A 22,081-nucleotide genomic window follows, 5' to 3' on the forward strand; every position below is an offset into this window, starting at 1 on the left:
CAGGACTAGTATTAACAAAAGGGATTCACTATGTAGCTTAATCACTGTGTAGAGGACTTACATCGTCTTAATGACTCCCTACAGAAACACATCTAGGGATAACTATCACAACTACCTTAACTCACACGTCTTCCTCTGCGAACTAAACATCGTAAACAACTCCACAGACCGTAGACAATTCCTCTTCTGGACACGCAGCTACTGTCTCTTACAGCTACTGTATACATTCACAACCATGATACACTTGGTATCGTATGCCAGTTTTGTCAGTCAGTGTTATGGTCCCCCCCCCCCAGTCTTATGTGTGTGTTGCAGGCCCTCCACAGGCCGACGGTCATGGTAGCCGTGAGTAATGTTCATTAGATTGGTTCGCAGCATGCCTGTTGGGTTAATTAGCGTTGGGAAACAAAGCGGTCACCAATGCAGAGCTTGGACTAATAGCGTTAGCACTCTGCTCTAGCCCACTGGGCTCCTTTAAATCAACCTCCATGGAGTTTATATTTCACAGCTTGGAAACTGTGTGCCTTACGAGTCACATATTAAAGGGGCAGTCCATCGACATCTGTTTATATATATATTTTTTTATCTTGTTCTTGAGCATGAGAAATGTAAGAGGAAGTTGTGTTGATGATTAAAAAGTCTAAACTTCTTGCCTTAGCAGCTGATGATTGATTGGAACCTTGAGAAACTGAAGCCTAAAAGCGTATTGCAGAACATGGAATGTCCCTTTAAAAAGGGCAATATGCAGTTGCTTCATAAATTTTTGGACTTTAAATGATATGTACTAATTGATTCTTGAAGAACATAACTTATAAATGCCTCATGAGCTTAGTTCAACTGTCGTACCCCATCAGAACCCAACATATAAGCTTGTTTTACTCTGTTTGTAAACAAACACTTTAAAACATCACAACATCGTTAAAACTATCATTTTGTCCTTGCATCCATAGCTCGGTCTATGAATTTGAGAGTTGTTACATTTCTCCAAGCCCAATTCCTCAGCTTTTTACCGAAACAGGTGTGGGTAGAACACTTTGTTATTGTTTCAACTGCTGATTGGCGCTTTCTTTCCATTTGCCATTTTAGTCATTTAGCAGACACTCCTATCCAGAGCGACTTACAGTAGTGAGTGCATACATTTTCATACTTTTTTTTGTACTGGTCTCCCGTGGGAATCGAACACACAACCCTGGCGTTATAAGCGCCATGCTCTGCCAACTAAGAAACACGGGACCCTTTATGTAGGGGTCCCTTTACACAAATGTATAATTTTTTGGTATTTGGGACAATAATTGAGGTACATGACTCCAACCCATTTCCTTCATAAAACAATGCTCTTTAAGACCTACATTTCCCCCCTCCCCCGCCCCACTTGCTATCATAAGTTGAATGCACCAATTTGTAAGTCGCTCTGGATAAGAGCGTCTGCTAAATGATGTAAATGTAAATGTCAATGTTTGGAGGTTTATAGAAAGCACTACATACTCTCCTACTCAGTAGCCATGTTGTCTTGTCATTCCATTTTCCTCCCAGAAGAATGAATAATGGAATGTAAGTAATGGAGTAGCTGAAGCACACAATGGATAAAGTAGATGTCACAAAGCCAGGTGACCTTTCAGAAAGGTCACTCTTGATCAAGTGAGAAGACCTTTTTGTCCAGTGACACATCATAAACAACACTCAAAGAATCGACTCAATAACCAACGTTACAGCCACCATCCACATGGCTTTCCAAGATGGCCGCCGTGCAGCAGGTCACGAGAGGTAACCAAGTTCAGCATGCTCAGAGGAGGATTATGGTACTAAAACCCTCTTTAGGGCCTAATTAAACAGCTGATGGGATTCAGCAATTACATTTTAAGATGAGCAGGATTGTAGGAGTAGGGTCAACATGGAGTCGCTACCGGATCACCAGTGACATCACAAACAGAACTAAGGGAGTGAGAAAGACCCCATGACAACATGTTGCTATGCCACCTTACCGTGTGGCTTCCGCTTGGCTAAACAGGATGCAACGTGCATGGAATGTAAGGAAGAACTGACTCACCTGTGGATAGGGGAAAGTGCCCAGTGCCAACTGTAGAAAGGGAAGAGAATGACGGTAAGGGGGACGACAAACACATCCTGTGGAAATAATAAACAGGCCAACTGGTACTATCAGGAACAGGAAGTTACTATTGGAAGAGTATTAGAAAGGGGAGGAAGTTTAATAAACAGGCCAACTGGTACTATCAGGAACAGGAAGTTACTATTGGAAGAGTATTAGAAAGGGGAGGAAGTTTAATAAACAGGCCAACTGGTACTATCAGGAACAGGAAGTTACTATTGGAAGAGTATTAGAAAGGGGAGGAAGTTTAATAAACAGGCCAACTGGTACTATCAGGAACAGGAAGTTACTATTGGAAGAGTATTAGAAAGGGGAGGAAGTTTAATAAACAGGCCTACCGGTACTATCAGGAACAGGAAGTTACTATTGAAAGAGTATTAGAAAGGGGAGGAAGTTTAATAAACAGGCCAACTGGTACTATCAGGAACAGGAAGTTACTATTGGAAGAGTATTAGAAAGGGGAGGAAGTTTAATAAACAGGCCAACTGGTACTATCAGGAACAGGAAGTTACTATTGGAAGAGTATTAGAAAGGGGAGGAAGTTTAATAAACAGGCCTACCGGTACTATCAGGAACAGGAAGTTACTATTGGAAGAGTATTAGAAAGGGGAGGAAGTTTAATAAACAGGCCTACCGGTACTATCAGGAACAGGAAGTTACTATTGGAAGAGTATTAGAAAGGGGAGGAAGTTTAATAAACAGGCCAACTGGTACTATCAGGAACAGGAAGTTACTATTGGAAGAGTATTAGAAAGGGGAGGAAGTTTAATAAACAGGCCTACCGGTACTATCAAGAACATGAAGTGGCTATCAGTATAAATATGGTTTAACCACACAAGATGAGGGTTGACTGGACCTCTTTTAGGACTGTGGTCGACATGCCTTTAAGTGTGAGTTCATAGGTAGTCTAATCTCCTCATGGAGGGAGCCTAGCTGAGGCGTTCCAGATTAGAGAGGCCAGTCTCTGAGAGGGGCTCAATGCGCCCCCGTCGAATAACCCCCTTCCTCAAAGAAGCTCTGCTATTAGTTAATAACCCCCCTGCCAACCACCACCACCCCCTGCCGAGAACAGAAGAGAGAGATCAGCAGAGGGGGGGTAGAAATGACAGAGGGATAGAGTAATGTGATGTATGACTACACCGGAAAATATCGAACACGCTCGTGACATTTGGCAATTCACTTTGCGTTGCGCGTGGCATCTTTCATCTTGGTTTAACTCTGATGATGTTGGCGCCATCACGTAATTACGACGATGTCAACACATGGGAACCCATGCTGGCCTTGAACGTGGACCAACAGCTAGCGACGGCAGATTCATCCAAATTAAGCGGAGAGTTTAAAGCCGTTTCATTTAGACTAATGCACACTTACCTGTATGGCTCTCTCTCTAACGATTCAGAAAGAGGAAAGGGCTTTGATCCTGTGGCGAGAAAACTCAATCTTGATCAAATAGAGATTGTGTCGATAATTCCGACAGACTTTTGTTTTCTGCAGCCCCATCCGTTACGGTTACAATGGTGATAATATTCAACGGTATTGACAAACAGAGTGCAGAGGCCAGAGAGCGTGAAGCGTTTGTCAGAGCTGTGGAAATAAGAGTCCTTGACGGGAATAGATTGAGAATCAATAGGTGTCAATGGGGACGACAGGCCTGGCCAAATGAAGTATTGAAATAAAAATGTTATTCTAAAATGGAGCCCCTTGAGACAAGCACAAATACCATGTACATATAATATATTCACTGATATATAAACAGCACATTATTCTTGTACCTCCATGAAGGAGATGCCCACACTCCAGACGTCTGAATGGATGCCGTACTGCTCCCCAGATATCCTCTCTGGCTGCAGGGTAGACACAAGGGCGTCAGATGAGGCAGTATGCTGTGGTTGACTTGAGATTTAGGAAACTTTATTGTGCTCAACTGAGCCATATGTGGTTACTGCATGATCAGATGCCATATGTCCTGTCAATGTTTCCCCTAGAACATTTTCAAGGCTGGCACAAAAGCCCCCAAAACAACATGCAGGGCCTCTTTCACCAAGATGTCCAACTGCCACCAAAATGTATTCATATTAGGTCTACTTACTGCCATGTACGCGTTAGTTCCCACATACGTCTTGGCGATCGAATTCACCAACTGCAAACAAAAGACGGGTAGGTTAGACTGATAAACTGTATATGGGTTTCTCTCTTTCCTTCAGTAAGAATTGACTGAGCAAAAAGGTTGTGCATTGCTTTTGTCTTACAGTCGATTTGTCCAATTGTTTCACATGAGAACTTATTCTTAAAGGTCATTCAGTTTTGTCCAAATATGGTAAAACAGCAAATTGATTTGTTTACGGGAAAAGTACACTTCACATTACACTGTATATAAAAGGTATACATTATATGTTATTATATTCCTGTATAGACAAAATGACCATAGTGATGGCTATAACTGAAATGACCATAGTGATGGCTATAACTGAAATGACCATAGTGATAGCTATAACTGAAACGACCATAGTGATGGCTATAACTGAAATGACCATAGTGATAGCTATAACTGAAATTACCATAGTGATGGCTATAACTGAAATGACCATAGTGATGGCTATAACTGAAATGACCATAGTGATGGCTATAACTGAAACAAAATGACCATGGTGATGGCTATAACTAAAATGACCATAGTGATGGCTATAACTAAAATGACCATAGTGATGGCTATAACTAAAATGACCATAGTGATGGCTATAACTGAAACAAAATGACTTTGAGAGTCGGCATGGCAGAGACTGTTTGTCCTACATTAAGTACCGCTCCCATCTCCTATCCCTCCCTGACTTACACACCCAAATCTATTGAAATGTCAGTGTTATTGTGGTGTGTTCTCACCCCTCTCACAGGGGACTAGGATGAGGACGTGAGGACCTCGGAGTGTGTGTGAGTCTATGAGCACAATGGGACATGCCATGGATGACAGGGCTGTGATAATGAGTGAATGACTGTGTTCCCTGATGGCTCCTGTGTTTGGAGGGGAGGTCCTGCTCAGGGAACGCAGAGACACTGACCTTCCTACAGGGCAGTGTGTGTGTGTGGAGTTAAAGCTACCATTCAGAAGCCTGTGCAGGGGTCAATGCTGCTTCACATCTCCAAGGAGAGAGGGATGGAAATTAATTAAAATTGGGGCGTGGGGGTGACAGGGTGAGTGTGTGTGTGTGTGTGTATGGGGGAGTTATTCTCTGGGGTCCATTCTTTGGGGGAGTTGGAAGGGCTGTCCCAGGGTGATGTGATGACACACACACACACACACACCAAACGCACCTCAGCTTTTGTCTGCCAGCCACGCTCTTGCCACGTCCATCAAAGGCATATCAATGAAGCTTTGCCGTTGTGTGTGTGTGTGTGTGTGTGTGTGAGAGTGTGAGTAGTAATTATAACAAGTGAATGTTTTCGAGGGCCTGTGGAACAATGGTAGTGAGGAAGTTAATGTGAGAGGCTGTCCCTCAAGGTGCCTCCGCAGTCGTGAGGAGACAATGAATAGGTACAGATTGACAGGTCAACTACACACTCTCACACACTGTCAATACACACAGACAGAGGTACACACACACACACACTGTCAATACACACAGACAGAGACAAACAGACAGAGGTACACACACACACGGGGGGGGGGATTGTACCTGCGTGCTGACTCCAAAGTCACAGAGCTTCACTTGACCTCTAGTGTTGACCAGCATGTTGGAAGGCTTGACGTCTACAGAGACAAATACATTCAGTAATAGCAGCAGCCTCAGCCAATCACAGAGAGTATACTCATGTTACATCTTCATTTGACCAGTTTCTCAAAGCAGGAACATTATCCTGCAGCAACAGGAAATTATTATTATTGTAACGGTTTATACCTTTCTGACATTTTAAAGTGGAAATTTTAGAAGCCTTTTAAACCTTGAACAAACTTTAGAAGCCTTTTAAACCTTGAACACACTACTAAGTTACATCAGGAAGATTCTCTTTGACGAAAGTGATCAAATTAAGATTGCAGATCTGTACTGTATACAGCATCATGACAGTATTCTCCTTCCATGACCTTCTACATATACCTTCCACCTCTCACTGACCTGTGTGTAGAATTAATACCGTTCACCTCACTGACCTCTGTGTAGAATCTACTACCTTCCACCTCACTGACCTCTGTGTAGAATCTACTACCTTCCACATCACTGACCTCTGTGTAGAATCTTCTACCTTTCACCTCACTGACCTCTGTGTAGAATCTTCTACCTTTCACCACACTGACCTCTGTGTAGAATCTACTACCTATACAGCACCAGTCAACAGTTTGAACACACCTACTCATTCAGGGGGTTGTCTTTATTTTTACTATTTTCTACATTGTAGAATAATAGTGAAGACATCAAAACAATGAAATAACACATATGGAATCATGTAGTAACCAAATAAGTGTTCAACAAATCAAAATATATTTTTTATTTGAGATTCTGCAAAGTAGCCACCCTTTGCCTTGATGACAGCTTTGCACACTTTTTGCATTCTCTTAACCAGTTTCATGAGGTAGTCACCTGGAATGCATTTCAATTAACAGGTGTGCCTTGTTAAAAGTTCATTTGTGGAATTTCTTTCCTTCTTAAAGCGTTTGAGCCAATCAGTTGTGTTGTGACAAGGTAGGGGGGGTATACAGAAGATATTTGGTAAATGACAAAGTCCATATTATGGCAAGAACAGCTCAAATAAGCAAAGAGAAACGACAGTCCATCATTACTTTAAAACATGAAGGTCAGTCAATCCGGAACATTTCAAGAACTTTGAACGTTTATTCAAGTGCAGTCGCAAAAACCATCAAGCGCTATGACGAAACTGGCTCTCATGAGGACCGCCACAGGAAAGGAAGACCCAGAGTTACCTTTTGCTGCAGAGGATACGGTCATTAGAGTTAACTGCACCTCAGATTGCAGCCCAAATAAATGCTTCACAGACTTCAAGTAACAGACACATCTCAATATCAACTGTTCAGAGGAGACTGTATGAATCAGGCATTCATGGTCGAATTGCTGCAAAGAAACCACTACTAAAGGACACAAATAATAAGAAGATACTTGCTTGGGCCAAGAAACACGAGCAATGGATATTAAACCGGTGGAAATCTGTCCTTTGGTCTGATGAGTCCAAATGTGAGATTTTTGGTTCCAACCGCCGTGTCTTTGTGCGATGCAGAGTAGGTGAACGGATGATCTCCGCATGTGTGGTTCCCACCGTGAAGCATGGAGGAGGAGGTGTGATGTGTGGGGGGGCTTTGCTGGTAACACTGTCTGTGATTAATTTAGAATTCAAGGCACACTTAACAGCATTATGCAGCGATAGCTATCCCATCTGGTTTGCGCTTAGTGGGACTATCATTTGTTTTTCAACAGGACAATGACCCAAAACACACCTCCAGGCAGTGTAAGGGCTATTTGACCAAGGAGAGTGATGGAGTGCTGCATCAAATGACCTGGCCTCCACAATCACCCGTTCTCAACCCAATTGAGATGGTTTGGGATGAGTTGGACCGCAGAGTGAAGGAAAAGCAGCCAACAAGTGCTCAGCATATGTGGGAACTCCTTCAAGACTGTTGGAAAAGCATTCCTCATGAAGCTGGTAGAGAGAATGCCAAGAATGTGCAAAGCTGTCATCAAGGCAAAGGGTGGCTACTTTGAAGAATCTAAAATAGATCATATATTTTGATTTGTTTAACAATTGTTTGGTTACTACATGATTCCATATGTGTTATTTCATAGTTTTGATGTCTTCACTATTATTCTACAATGTAGAAAATAGTACAAATAAAGAAAAACCCTTGAATGAGTAGGTGTGTCCAAACTGTTGACTGGTACTATACCTTTCACCTCACTGACCTCTGTGTAGAATCTACTACCTTCCACCTCACTGACCTCTGTGTAGAATCTACTACCTTCCACATCACTGACCTCTGTGTAGAATCTACTACCTTTCACCTCACTGACCTCTGTGTAGAATCTACTACCTTCCACCTCACTGACCTCTGTGTAGAATCTACTACCTTCCACCTCACTGACCTCTGTGTAGAATCTACTACCTTCCACCTCACTGACCTCTGTGTAGAATCTACTACCTTCCACATCACTGACCTCTGTGAAGAATCTACTACCTTCCACCTCACTGACCTCTGTGTAGAATCTACTACCTTCCACATCACTGACCTCTTTGTAGAATCTACTACCTTCCACATCACTGACCTCTGTGTAGAATCTACTACCTTCCACCTCACTGACCTCTGTGTAGAATCTACTACCTTTCACCTCACTGACCTCTGTGTAGAATCTACTACCTTCCACCTCGCTGACCTCTTTGTAGAATCTACTACCTTCCACATCACTGACCTCTGTGTAGAATCTACTACCTTCCACATCACTGACCTCTGTGTAGAATCTACTACCTTCCACATCACTGACCTCTGTGTAGAATCTACTACCTTCCACATCACTGACCTCTGTGTAGAATCTACTACCTTCCACCTCGCTGACCTCTTTGTAGAATCTACTACCTTCCACATCACTGACCTCTGTGTAGAATCTACTACCTTCCACCTCACTGACCTCTGTGTAGAATCTACTACCTTCCACATCACTGACCTCTGTGTAGAATCTACTACCTTCCACATCACTGACCTCTGTGTAGAATCTTCAGGCTCCATAGATAGGTTAGGCCTTTCACTACCTGAAGACAGATAGGAGATACGGAGTTCAGAATTCAACAATACCCAAAACCACTGCTTTCAGACACTACTGCGCTAACTCGTTTGGTAAACCATTTATATACAGGGCCTTCAGAAAGTATTCACACCCCTTGGCCTTGACTTATTCCCCATTTTGTTGTTGTCACAGCCTGATTTCAAAATGGATTCAATTGATTTTTTTTCTAACCAATCTACACACAATACCTCATAATGACAAAGAGAAAAAATGTTTTTAGAAACTTTAGCTTATTTATTGAAAATGAAATACAGAAATATCTAATTTACTTAAGTATTCACACCACTGAGTCAATCCTTTGTAGAAGCACTTTTGCCTTTGACTACAGCTGTGAGTCTTTCTGGGTAAGTCTCTAAGAGCTTTCCACACCTGGATTGTATAACACTTGCCCATTATTCTTTTCAAAATTCTTCAAGCTCTGTCAATTGGTTGTTGATCATTGTTAGACAACCATTTTCAGGTCTTACCATAGATTTTCAAGTAGATTTAAGTCAAAACTGTAACTCGGCCACTCAGGAACATTCACAGTCTTCTTGGTAAGCAAGTCCAGTGTAGATTTGGCATTGTGTTTTAGGTTATTGTCCTGCTGAAAGGTGAATTCATCTCCCAGTGTCTGGTGGAAAGCAGACTGAACCAGGTTTTCCTCTAGGATTTTGCCTGTGCTTAGCGCCATTCCATTTATTTTTATCCTGAAAAACTCCCCAGTCCTTAATGATTACAAGCGTACCCATAACATGATGCAGCCACCACTATGCTTGAAATATGGAGAGTGATACTCAGTAAGGTGTTGTATTGGATTTGCCCCAAACATAACACTTTTGTATTCAGGACAAAAAGTTAATTGCTTTGGCATTTTTTTTCTTCAGTATTACTTTATTTCCTTGTTGCAAACAGGATGCATGTTTTGGAATATTTTTATTCTGTACAGGCTTCCTTCTTTTCACTGTCAATTATGTTATTATTGTGGAGTAACTACAATGTTGTTCATCCATCCTCAGTTTTCTCCTACCACAGCCATTCAACTCTGTAACTGTTTTAAAGTCACCATTGGCCTCATGATGAAATCCCTGAACGGTTTCCTTCCTCTGAGTTAGGAAGGACGCTTGTATCTTTGTATTGACTGGAGTGTTTTTTACCCATCTACCAATAGGTGCCCTTCTTTGTGAGGCCTTGGAAAATCTCCCTGGTCTATGTGGTTGAATCTGTGTTTGAAATTCACTGCTCCACTGAGGGACCCTATGTGGTGGTACAGAGATGAGGCATTAATTCAAAAATCATGTTAAACACTATTATTGCACACAACTTATTATGTGACTTGTTAAGCAACTTTTTACTCCTGAACTTATTTAGGCTTGCCATAACAAAGGGTTGAATACTTATTTACTCAAGAAATGTCAGCTTTAATATGTAAACATTTCTAAAATCATAATTCCGCTTTGTCATTATGGGTTATTGTGTGTAGATGGGTGAGGGGAAAAAATCTATTTCATCCATTTTGAATTCAGGCTGTAACACAACAAAATGTGGAATAAGTCAAGGGGTATGAATACTTTCTGAAGGCCCTGTATTTGCTCATTGATCATGGACTGTGCACAACATGCATATTTGCTCCAGAGCCAAAGAGTTGCATAGCTACTTTTATCTTTACGTTCTTGATACCAAAACCATTTTGCTTTTAAATTACTACAGCGAGCAGCAAATACTTTAAGGATTCAAATATTTTGGTTCATTATTGAGAAAGAAGATTCGACCACAAAACAATGTGCCACCTCTACTTCTCAATTCAGACAGTATCAAAAAGATCTGATTGGACTGTGGTTCTGGTGCCAAAACAACTGGTGTGCGTACACAGCATCCCTCTCGCCCTCCCGGGTGCTTTTCCCAGCGATAATTAACAACTCTGACAGCGAGAGAGGGGGAAGAGAGGGAGGAGAGCTGTGAATTAGAATTAACGCTGACTAAATAGCTGTCAATGTTTGATTACAGGCTGAATCAGAGGAGGGAGAGGGGCTAATAGAGGTGGAAACGCCCGAGTTAGGCTGAACCATACGCTCCTCTGTGCTGTGAGGCTTGAGAGTGTGTGTGTGTGTGTGTGAGAGAAAGAGAGTCTGTCCATTTCATCCCTTTCTCACTGATGAAGGCGAATTGGGAGATTCACACCTGTCGGCCACACTTGCCAAAATGGGTCAACTTTACTCGCAAAAGCCTCAAAGTTATTGAGTTATTATTTACTGAATTGGATAGAATGCTGAATTGTAGCCGCTTCGCCAAACCTGCAATTCCCATACAAAGCTACCTGATCCATTGTCTTCCGAGGTGATGCTTTGTGGTCAGTTATAGAATATGATAATCTCATTTTAAATAGCTGTGGTCAGTTATAGAATATGATAGTCTCATTTTAAATAGCTGTAGTCTAATTTTAAATAGTTGTGGTCAGTTGGTTTGAGAGCTGAAAGGCCGTTCACTCACCGCCACAGAGATCCTGCCCAACACATGTTCTGGGATCCTCCTGTATACGTCCAGAGAGCCACCTGCGCACACACACACACACACACACACGTACACCGTTGAGTGTTGATGGACGCATGCTGACAGGTCGGCCACCGAGGGAGACGCAATGTGTTATAACTGAGAAATCACTGTGTTAAAAAATTCCCCCACTCCCACCCTTGTAGCTTTTAGCAAAGACACATGCTAACCCCCAGCCACTGATGACTGTCTTCCTCTTAGAATATGTGTAAATGGATCCAGGGTGGTAAGAGGTTTGACGTTCCAGAAAGCTTTCATAGAGCTCTGGATGGGAGTGCAGTAAAGGCCTCATAGAGCTCTGGATGGGAGTGCAGTAAAGGCCTCATAGAGCTCTGGATGGGAGTGCAATAAAGGCCTCATAGAGCTCTGGATGGGAGTGCAGTAAAGGCCTCATAGAGCTCTGGATGGGAGTGCAGTAAAGGCCTCATAGAGCTCTGGATGGGAGTGCAATAAAGGCCTCATAGAGCTCTGGATGGGAGTGCAGTAAAGGCCTCATAGAGCTCTGGATGGGAGTGCAGTAAAGGCCTCTGCCTGCTACAGCCTCAGCACTAACCCTAACCCTAACCTCAGCTCTAACCCCAGCACTAAAACTAACCCTAACCCTAACCTCAGCACTAACCTCAGCACTAACACTAACCCTAAAACTAACCTAAGCACTAACCCTAACACTAACCCCACCACTAACCCTAACACTAACCTCAGCACTAACCTCAGCACTAACACTAACCCTAAAACTAACCTAAGCACTAACCCTAACACTAACCCCACCACTAACACTAACCCCAGCACTAACACTAACCCCAGCACTAACCCTAACACTAACCTCAGCACTAACACTAACCCTAACCTCAGCACTAAAACTAACCCTAACCTCAGCACTAAAACTAACCCTAACCTAAGCACTAACCCTAACCCTAACCCCAGCACTAACACTAACACCAGCACTAACCCTAACACTAACCCTAACACTAACCCCAACACTAACCCCAACACTAACCCCAACACTAACACTAACCCTAACACTAACCCTAACACTAACACCAGCACTAACCCCAACTCTAACCCTAACCCTAACACTAACCCTAACCCCAGCACTAACACTAAAGCTAACACTAACCCCAGCACTAACCCTAACACTAACCCCAACACTAACACTAACCCCAGCACTAACACTAACCCTAACCCCAGCACTAACACTAACCCCAGCACTAACACTAACCCCAGCACTAACACTAACACTAACCCTAACCCCAGCACTAACACTAACACTAACCCCAGCACTAACACTAACCCTAACACTAACCCTAACCCCAGCACTGACACTAACCCTACCACTAACACTAACCCCAGCACTAACACTAACACTAACCCCAGCACTAACACTAACCCCAGCACTAACACTAACACTAACCTTAACACTAACACTAACCCTAACCCCAGCACTAACACTAACACTAACCCCAGCACTAACACTAACCCTAACACTAACCCTAACCGTAACCCCAGCACTGACACTAACCCTAACACTAAGCCCAGCACTAACACTAACACTAACCCCAGCACTAACACTAACACTAACCCTAACCCTAACCCCAGCACTGACACTAACCCTAACACTAAGCCCAGCACTAACACTAACCCCAGCACTAACACTAACCCTAACCCTAACCCCAGCACTGACACTAACCCTAACACTAACCCTAACACTAACCTCAGCACTAAAACTAACCCTAACACTAACCTAAGCACTAACCCTAACACTAACCCCAGCAGTAACACTAACCCCAGCACTAACCCTAACACTAACCCCAACACTAACACTAACCCTAACACTAACCCTAACACTAACACTAACCCTAACACTAACTAACCCTAACCCTAACACTAACCCCAGCACTAACACTAACCCTAACCCTAACCCTAACACTAACCCTAACCCCAGCACTAACACTAAAGCTAACACTAACCCCAGCACTAACCCTAACACTAACCTTAACACTAACCCCAGCACTAACACTAACCCTAACACTAACACTAACCCCAGCACTAACACTAACACTAAACCTAACACTAACCCCAGCACTAACACTAACACTAACCCTAACCCCAGCACTAACACTAACACTAACCCCAGCACTAACACTAACCCTAACCCTAACACTAACCCTAACCCTAACCCCAGCACTGACACTAACCCTAACACTAAGCCCAGCACTAACACTAACCCTAACCCTAACCCTAACACTAACCCTAACCCCAGCACTAACACTAAAGCTAACACTAACCCCAGCACTAACCCTAACACTAACCTTAACACTAACCCCAGCACTAACACTAACCCTAACACTAACACTAACCCCAGCACTAACACTAACACTAAACCTAACACTAACCCCAGCACTAACACTAACACTAACCCTAACCCCAGCACTAACACTAACACTAACCCCAGCACTAACACTAACCCTAACCCTAACACTAACCCTAACCCTAACCCCAGCACTGACACTAACCCTAACACTAAGCCCAGCACTAACACTAACCCTAACACTAACCCTAACACTAACCCCAGCACTAACACTAACCCTAACAATAACCCCAGCACTAACACTAACCCCAGCACTAACCCTAACACTAAGCCTAACACTAACCCTAACACTAAAATCTCTGAAGCTGGAGACTCTTATCTCCCTCACTAATTTTAAGCATCAGTTGTCAGAGCAGCTTACCGATCACTGCACCTGTACATAGCCCCATCTGAAATTAGCCTGCCCAACTACCTCATCCCTATATTGTTATTTATTTTGCTCATTTGCACCCCAGTATCTCTATTTGCACATCATCTCTTGCACATCTATCATTCCAGTGTTAATACTAATTGTAATTATTTTGCACTATAGCCTATTTATTGCCTTACCTCCATAACTTGCTACATTTGCACACACTGTATATATATTTTCTGTTGTGTATTTTTGATTTTATGTTTTGTTTTACCCCATATGTAACTCTGTGTTGTTGTTTTTAATCGCACTGCTTTGCTTTATCTTGGCCAGGTCGCAGTTGTAAATGAGAACTTGTTCTCAACTGGCTTACCTGGTTAAATAAAGGTTAAATAAAAATAAAATAACACTAACACTAACCCTAACACTAACCCTAACCCTAACACTAACCCTAACACTAACGCTAACCCTAACAATAACCCTCAGCACTAACCTCAGCACTAACACTAACACCAACCCCAGGCTCAACCCTAACCCCAGGCTCAACCCTAACCCCAGGCTCAACCCTAACCCTAGGCTCAACACTAACCCCAGGCTCAACACTAACCCCAGGCTCAACACTAACCCCAGGCTCAAAACTAACCCCAGGCTCAACACTAACCCCAGGCTCAACCCTAACCCCAGGCCCAACCCTAACCCCAGGCTCAACACTAACCCCAGGCTCAACACTAACCCCAGGCTCAACACTAACCCCAGGCTCAACACTAACCCTAACCCTAACCACAGCCTCAACCCTAACCCCAGGCTCAACACTAACCCCAGGCTCAACACTAACCCCAGGCTCAACACTAACCCTAACCCTAACCACAGCCTCAACCCTAACCCCAGGCTCAACACTAACCCCAGGCTCAACACTAACCCCAGGCTCAACACTAACCCTAACCCTAACCCCAGGCTCAACCCCAACCCCAGCCTCAACCCTAACCCCAGGCTCAACACTAACCCCAGGCTCAACACTAACCGCAGCCTCAACACTAACCGCAGCCTCAACACTAACACTAACCCCAGCCTCAACACTAACACTAACCCCAGGCTCAACACTAACCCCAGGCTCAACACTAACCCCAGGCTCAACACTAACCCCAGGCTCAACACTAACCACAGGCTCAACACTAATCCCATGGCTCAAAACTAACCCCAGGCTCAACACTAACCCCAGCCTCAACACTAACCCTAACCCTAGCCTCAACACTAACCCCAGGCTCAACATTAACCCCAGGCTCAACACTAACCCTAACCCCAGCCTCAACACTAATCCCAGGCTCAACACTAATCCCAGCCTCAACACTAACCCTAACCCCAGGCTCAACACTAATCCCAGCCTCAACACTAACCACAGGCTCAACACTAACCCTAACCCTAGCCTCAACCCTAACCCCAGCCTCAACTAACCCTAACACTAACACTAACCCTAACGCTAACGCTAACCCTAACACTAACCTTAACCCTAACGCTAACACTAACACTAACCCTAACCCTCAGCACTAACCTCAGCACTAGCACTAACCCTAACACTAACCTCAGCACTAACCCTAACACTAACCTCAACACTAACCCTAACACTAACCCTAACACTAACCCTAACCCCAGCACTAACACTAACCCCAGCACTAACACTAACCTTAACACTAAACCCAGCACTAACACTAACCCTAACACTAACCCTAACACTAACACTAACCCTAAAACTAACCCCAGCACTAACGCTAACGCTAACCCTAACCATCAGCACTAACCTCAGCACTAACACTAACACTAACCCTAACCCCAGCACTAACACTAACCCCAGCACTAACACTAACACTAACCCTAACCCCAACACTAACCCCAGCACTAACACTAACCCTAACACTAACACTAACCCCAACCCCAGGCTCAACCCTAACCCCAGGCTCAACCCTAACCCCAAGCTCAACCCTAACCCCAAGCTCAACCCTAACCCCAACCTCAACCCTAACCCCAACCTCAACCCTAACCCCAGCCTCAACACTAACCCCAGGCTCAACACTAATCCCAGCCTCAAGACTAATCCCAGCCTCAACACTAACCCCAGCCTCAACACTAACCCTAACCCCAGCCTTAACACTAACCCCAGGCTCAACACTAACCCCAGGCTCAACACTAACCCTAACCCCAGCATCAACACTAATCCCAGCCTCAACACTAATCCCAGCCTCAATACTAATCCCAGCCTCAACACTAACCCTAACCCCAGGCTCAACACTAATCCCAGCCTCAACACTAACCCCAGCCTCAACACTAACCACAGGCTCAACACTAACCACAGGCTCAACACTAACCCTAACCCCAGCCTCAACCCTAACCCCAGCCTCAACTAACCCTAACACTAACCCTAACGCTAACCCTAACACTAACCCTAACACTAACCATAACCCTAACACTAACCCCAGCACTAACACTAACCCCAGCACTAACCCCAGCACTAACACTAACCCTAACCCCAACACTAACCCCAGCACTAACACTAACCCTAACACTAACCCCAACCTTTGTCTCAACCCTAACCCCAGGCTCAACCCTAACCCCAGGCTCAACACTAACCCTAACCCCAGCCTCAACACTAACCCCAACCTCAACACTAACCCCAACCTCAACCCTAACCCCAACCTCAACCCTAACCCCAGCCTCAACACTAATCCCAGGCTCAACACTAACCCCAGACTCAACACTAACCCCAGACTCAACACTAACCCCAGGCTCAACACTAACCCCAGGCTCAACACTAACCCCAGCCTCAACACTAACCCCAGCCTCAACACTAACCCCAGCCTCAACACTAATCCCAGCCTCAACACTAATCCCAGCCTCAACCTCAACACTAACCCCAGGCTCAACACTAACCCCAGGCTCAACACTAACCCCAGGCTCAACACTCACCCCAGGCTCAACACTAACCCTAACCCCAGCCTCAACACTAACCCGAGCCTCAACACTAGCCCTAACCCCAGCCTCAACACTAACCCCAGGCTCAACACTAACCCTAACCTGAACCCTAACCCCATGCTCAATTCTAACCCCAGCCTCAACACTCACCCCAGCCTCAACACTCACCCCAGCCTCAACACTCACCCCAGCCTCAACACTCACCAAAGCCTCAACACTAACCCCAGCCTTAACCCTAACACCGGCCTCAACCCTAACCCTAACCCCAGGCTCAATTCTAACCCCAGGCTCAACCCTAACCCCAGGCTCAACCCTAACCCTAACCCCAGGCTCAATCCTAACCCCAGGCTCAACACTAACACTAACCCCAGCCTCAACACTAACACTAACCCCAGGCTCAACACTAACCCCAGGCTCAACACTAACCCCAGGCTCAACACTAACCCCAGGCTCAACACTAACCCCAGGCTCAACACTAACCCCATGGCTCAAAACTAACCCCAGGCTCAACACTAACCCCAGGCTCAACACTAACCCTAACCCCAGCCTCAACACTAACCCCAGGCTCAACACTAACCCCAGGCTCAACACTAACCCTAACCCCAGCCTCAACACTAATCCCAGCCTCAACACTAATCCCAGCCTCAACACTAACCCTAACCCCAGGCTCAACACTAATCCCAGCCTCAACACTAACCACAGGCTCAACACTAACCCTAACCCTAGCCTCAACCCTAACCCCAGCCTCAACTAACCCTAACACTAACACTAACCCTAACGCTAACGCTAACCCTAACACTAACCTTAACCCTAACGCTAACCCTAACACTAACCCTAACCCTCAGCACTAACCTCAGCACTAACACTAACCCTAATACTAACCTCAGCACTAACCCTAACACTAACCTCAACACTAACGCTAAGACTAACCCTAACACTAACCCTAACCCCAGCACTAACACTAACCCCAGCACTAACACTAACCCTAACACTAAACCCAGCACTAACACTAACCCTAACACTAACCCTAACACTAACACTAACCCTAAAACTAACCCCAGCACTAACGCTAACGCTAAACCTAACCATCAGCACTAACCTCAGCACTAACACTAACACTAACCCTAACCCCAGCACTAACACTAACCCCAGCACTAACACTAACCCCAGCACTAACCCTAACACTAACCCTAACCCCAGCACTAACACTAACCCTAACACTAACACTAACCCCAACCCCAGGCTCAACCCTAACCCCAAGCTCAACCCTAACCCCAAGCTCAACCGTAACCCCAACCTCAACCCTAACCCCAGCCTCAACCCTAACCCCAGCCTCAACACTAACCCCAGGCTCAACACTAATCCCAGCCTCAACACTAATCCCAGCCTCAACACTAACCCCAGCCTCAACACTAACCCTAACCCCAGCCTTAACACTAACCCCAGGCTCAACACTAACCCCAGGCTCAACACTAACCCTAACCCCAGCATCAACACTAATCCCAGCCTCAACACTAATCCCAGCCTCAACACTAATCCCAGCCTCAACACTAATCCCAGCCTCAACACTAATCCCAGCCTCAACACTAATCCCAGCCTCAACACTAATCCCAGCCTCAACACTAACCCTAACCCCAGGCTCAACACTAACCCTAACCCCAGGCTCAACACTAATCTCAGCCTCAACACTAACCCCAGCCTCAACACTAACCACAGGCTCAACACTAACCACAGGCTCAACACTAACCCTAACCCCAGCCTCAACTAACCCTAACACTAACCCTAACGCTAACCCTAACACTAACCCTAACACTAACCTTAACCCTAACGCTAACCCTAACACTAACCCCAGCACTAACACTAACCCCAGCACTAACCCCAGCACTAACACTAACCCTAACCCCAACACTAACCCCAGCACTAACACTAACCCTAACACTAACCCCAACCCCTGTCTCAACCCTAACCCCAGGCTCAACCCTAACCCTAGGCTCAAACCTAACCCCAGGCTCAACACTAACCCTAACCCCAGCCTCAACACTAACCCCAACCTCAACACTAACCCCAACCTCAACCCTAACCCCAACCCTAACCCCAGCCTCAACACTAATCCCAGGCTCAACACTAATCCCAGGCTCAACACTAACCCCAGACTCAACACTAACCCCAGACTCAACACTAACCCCAGGCTCAACACTAACCCCAGGCTCAACACTAATCCCAGCCTCAACACTAATCCCAGCCTCAACACTAATCCCAGTCTCAACCTCAACACTAACCCCAGGCTCAACACTAACCCCAGGCTCAACACTAACCCCAGGCTCAACACTCACCCCAGGCTCAACACTAACCCTAACCCCAGCCTCAACACTAACCCCAGCCTCAACACTAGCCCTAACCCCAGCCTCAACACTAACCCCAGGCTCAACACTAACCCTAACCCCAGCCTGAACCCTAACCCCATGCTCAATTCTAACCCCAGCCTCAACACTCACCCCAGCCTCAACACTCACCCCAGCCTCAACACTAACCCCAGCCTTAACCCTAACCCCGGCCTCAACCCTAACCCTAACCCCAGGCTCAATTCTAACCCCAGGCTCAACCCTAACCCCAGGCTCAACCCTAACCCTAACCCCAGGCTCAATTCTAACCCCAGGCTCAACCCTAACCCCAGGCTCAACACTAACCCTAACCCCAGGCTCAACACTAACCCTAACCCCAGGCTCAACACTAACACTAACCCCAGGCTCAACACTAACCCCAGGCTCAACACTAACCCTAACAACAGGCTCAATTCTAACCCCAGGCTCAACCCTAACCCCAGCCTCAACACTAACACTAACCCCAGGCTCAACACTAACCCCAGGCTGAACCCTAACCCTAACCCCAGGCTCAATTCTAACCCCAGGCTCAATTCTAACCCCCGGCTCAACACTAACCCCAGGCTCAACACTAACCCCAGGCTCAACACTAACCCCAGGCTCAACACTAACCCTAACAACAGGCTCAATTCTAACCCCAGGCTCAACCCTAACCCCAGGCTCAACCCTAACCCCAGGCTCAACACTAACACTAACCCCAGGCTCAACACTAACCCCAGCCTCAACACTAACCCTAACCCCAGGCTCAACACTAACCCCAGCCTCAACCCTAACCCTAACCCCAGGCTCAATTCTAACCCCAGGCTCAATTCTAACCCCCGGCTCAACACTAACCCCAGGCTCAACACTAACCCCAGGCTCAACACTAACCCCAGGCTCAACACTAACCCTAACAACAGGCTCAATTCTAACCCCAGGCTCAACCCTAACCCCAGCCACAACACTAACAATAACCCCAGGCTCAACACTAACCCCAGGCTCAACCCTAACCCTAACCCCAGGCTCAACACTAACCATAACCCCAGCCTCAACACTAACCCTAACCCCAGGCTCAATTCTAACCCCAGGCTCAATTCTAACCCCAGGCTCAACCCTAACCCCAGGCTCAACACTAACCCCAGGCTCAACACTAACACTAACCCCAGGCTCAACACTAACCCCAGGCTCCTCACTAACCCTAACACCAGGCTCAATTCTAACCCCAGGCTCAACCCTAACCCCAGCCTAAACCCTAACCCCAGCCTCAACACTAACCCTAACCCCAGGCTCAACACTAACCCCAGCCTCAACCCTAACCCTAACCCCAGGCTCAATTCTAACCCCAGGCTCAATTCTAACCCCCGGCTCAACACTAACCCCAGGCGCAACACTAACACTAACCCCAGGCTCAACACTAACCCCAGGCTCAACACTAACCCTAGCACCAGCCTCAACCCTAACCCCCGGCTGAACCCTAACCCCAGGCTCAACCCTAACCACAGGCTGAACCCTAACCCCAGGCTCAACCCTAACCCTAACCCCAGGCTCAATCCTAACCCCAGGCTCAACACTAACACTAACCCCAGCCTCAACACTAACACTAACCCCAGGCTCAACACTAACCCCAGGCTCAACACTAACTCCAGGCTCAACACTAACCCCAGGCTCAACACTAACCCCAGGCTCAACACTAACCCCATGGCTCAAAACTAACCCCAGGCTCAACACTAACCCCAGCCTCTACACTAACCCTAACCCCAGCCTCAACACTAACCCCAGGCTCAACACTAACCCCAGGCTCAACACTAACCCTAACCCCAGCCTCAACACTAATCCCAGCCTCAACACTAATCCCAGCCTCAACACTAACCCTAACCCCAGGCTCAACACTAATCCCAGCCTCAACACTAACCACAGGCTCAACACTAACCCTAACCCTAGCCTCAACCCTAACCCCAGCCTCAACTAACCCTAACACTAACACTAACCCTAACGCTAACGCTAACCCTAACACTAACCTTAACCCTAACGCTAACCCTAACACTAACCCTAACCCTCAGCACTAACCTCAGCACTAACACTAACCCTAACACTAACCTCAGCACTAACCCTAACACTAACCTCAACACTAACGCTAACACTAACCCTAACCCCAGCACTAACACTAACCCCAGCACTAACACTAACCCTAACACTAAACCCAGCACTAACACTAACCCTAAAACTAACCCTAACACTAACACTAACCCTAAAACTAACCCCAGCACTAACGCTAACGCTAACCCTAACCATCAGCACTAACCTCAGCACTAACACTAACACTAACCCTAACCCCAGCACTAACACTAACCCCAGCACTAACACTAACCCCAGCACTAACCCTAACACTAACCCTAACCCCAGCACTAACACTAACCCTAACACTAACACTAACCCCAACCCCAGGCTCAACCCTAACCCCAAGCTCAACCCTAACCCCAAGCTCAACCGTAACCCCAACCTCAACCCTAACCCCAACCTCAACCCTAACCCCAGCCTCAACACTAACCCCAGGCTCAACACTAATCCCAGCCTCAACACTAATCCCAGCCTCAACACTAACCCCAGCCTCAACACTAACCC

At 45.9% G+C, this 22,081-nt stretch overlaps 1 protein-coding gene across 1 annotated transcript in view; it reads right to left on the reverse strand.

Annotated features, from left to right (window-relative positions):
• Positions 1-2,047: 2,047 nt before the first annotated feature.
• The window catches only part of LOC311122547 (dual specificity mitogen-activated protein kinase kinase 5-like), a gene marked incomplete at both ends in the record, with an annotated part of 37,185 nt that continues 17,151 nt past the window's right edge, over positions 2,048-22,081 (reverse strand). The window contains 6 exons of the mRNA XM_084196894.1: positions 2,048-2,077; positions 3,880-3,951; positions 4,197-4,247; positions 5,779-5,852; positions 8,803-8,851; positions 11,356-11,417. Coding sequence (XP_084053020.1) covers positions 2,048-2,077; positions 3,880-3,951; positions 4,197-4,247; positions 5,779-5,852; positions 8,803-8,851; positions 11,356-11,417 — 338 coding nt within the window. The remainder of the gene's footprint in view (positions 2,078-3,879; positions 3,952-4,196; positions 4,248-5,778; positions 5,853-8,802; positions 8,852-11,355; positions 11,418-22,081) is intronic.

This window comes from Coregonus lavaretus, assembly GCF_964263955.1.
Source record: "Coregonus lavaretus genome assembly, contig: HAP1_SCAFFOLD_5503, whole genome shotgun sequence".
Classification (NCBI taxonomy): Eukaryota; Metazoa; Chordata; class Actinopteri; order Salmoniformes; family Salmonidae; genus Coregonus; species Coregonus lavaretus.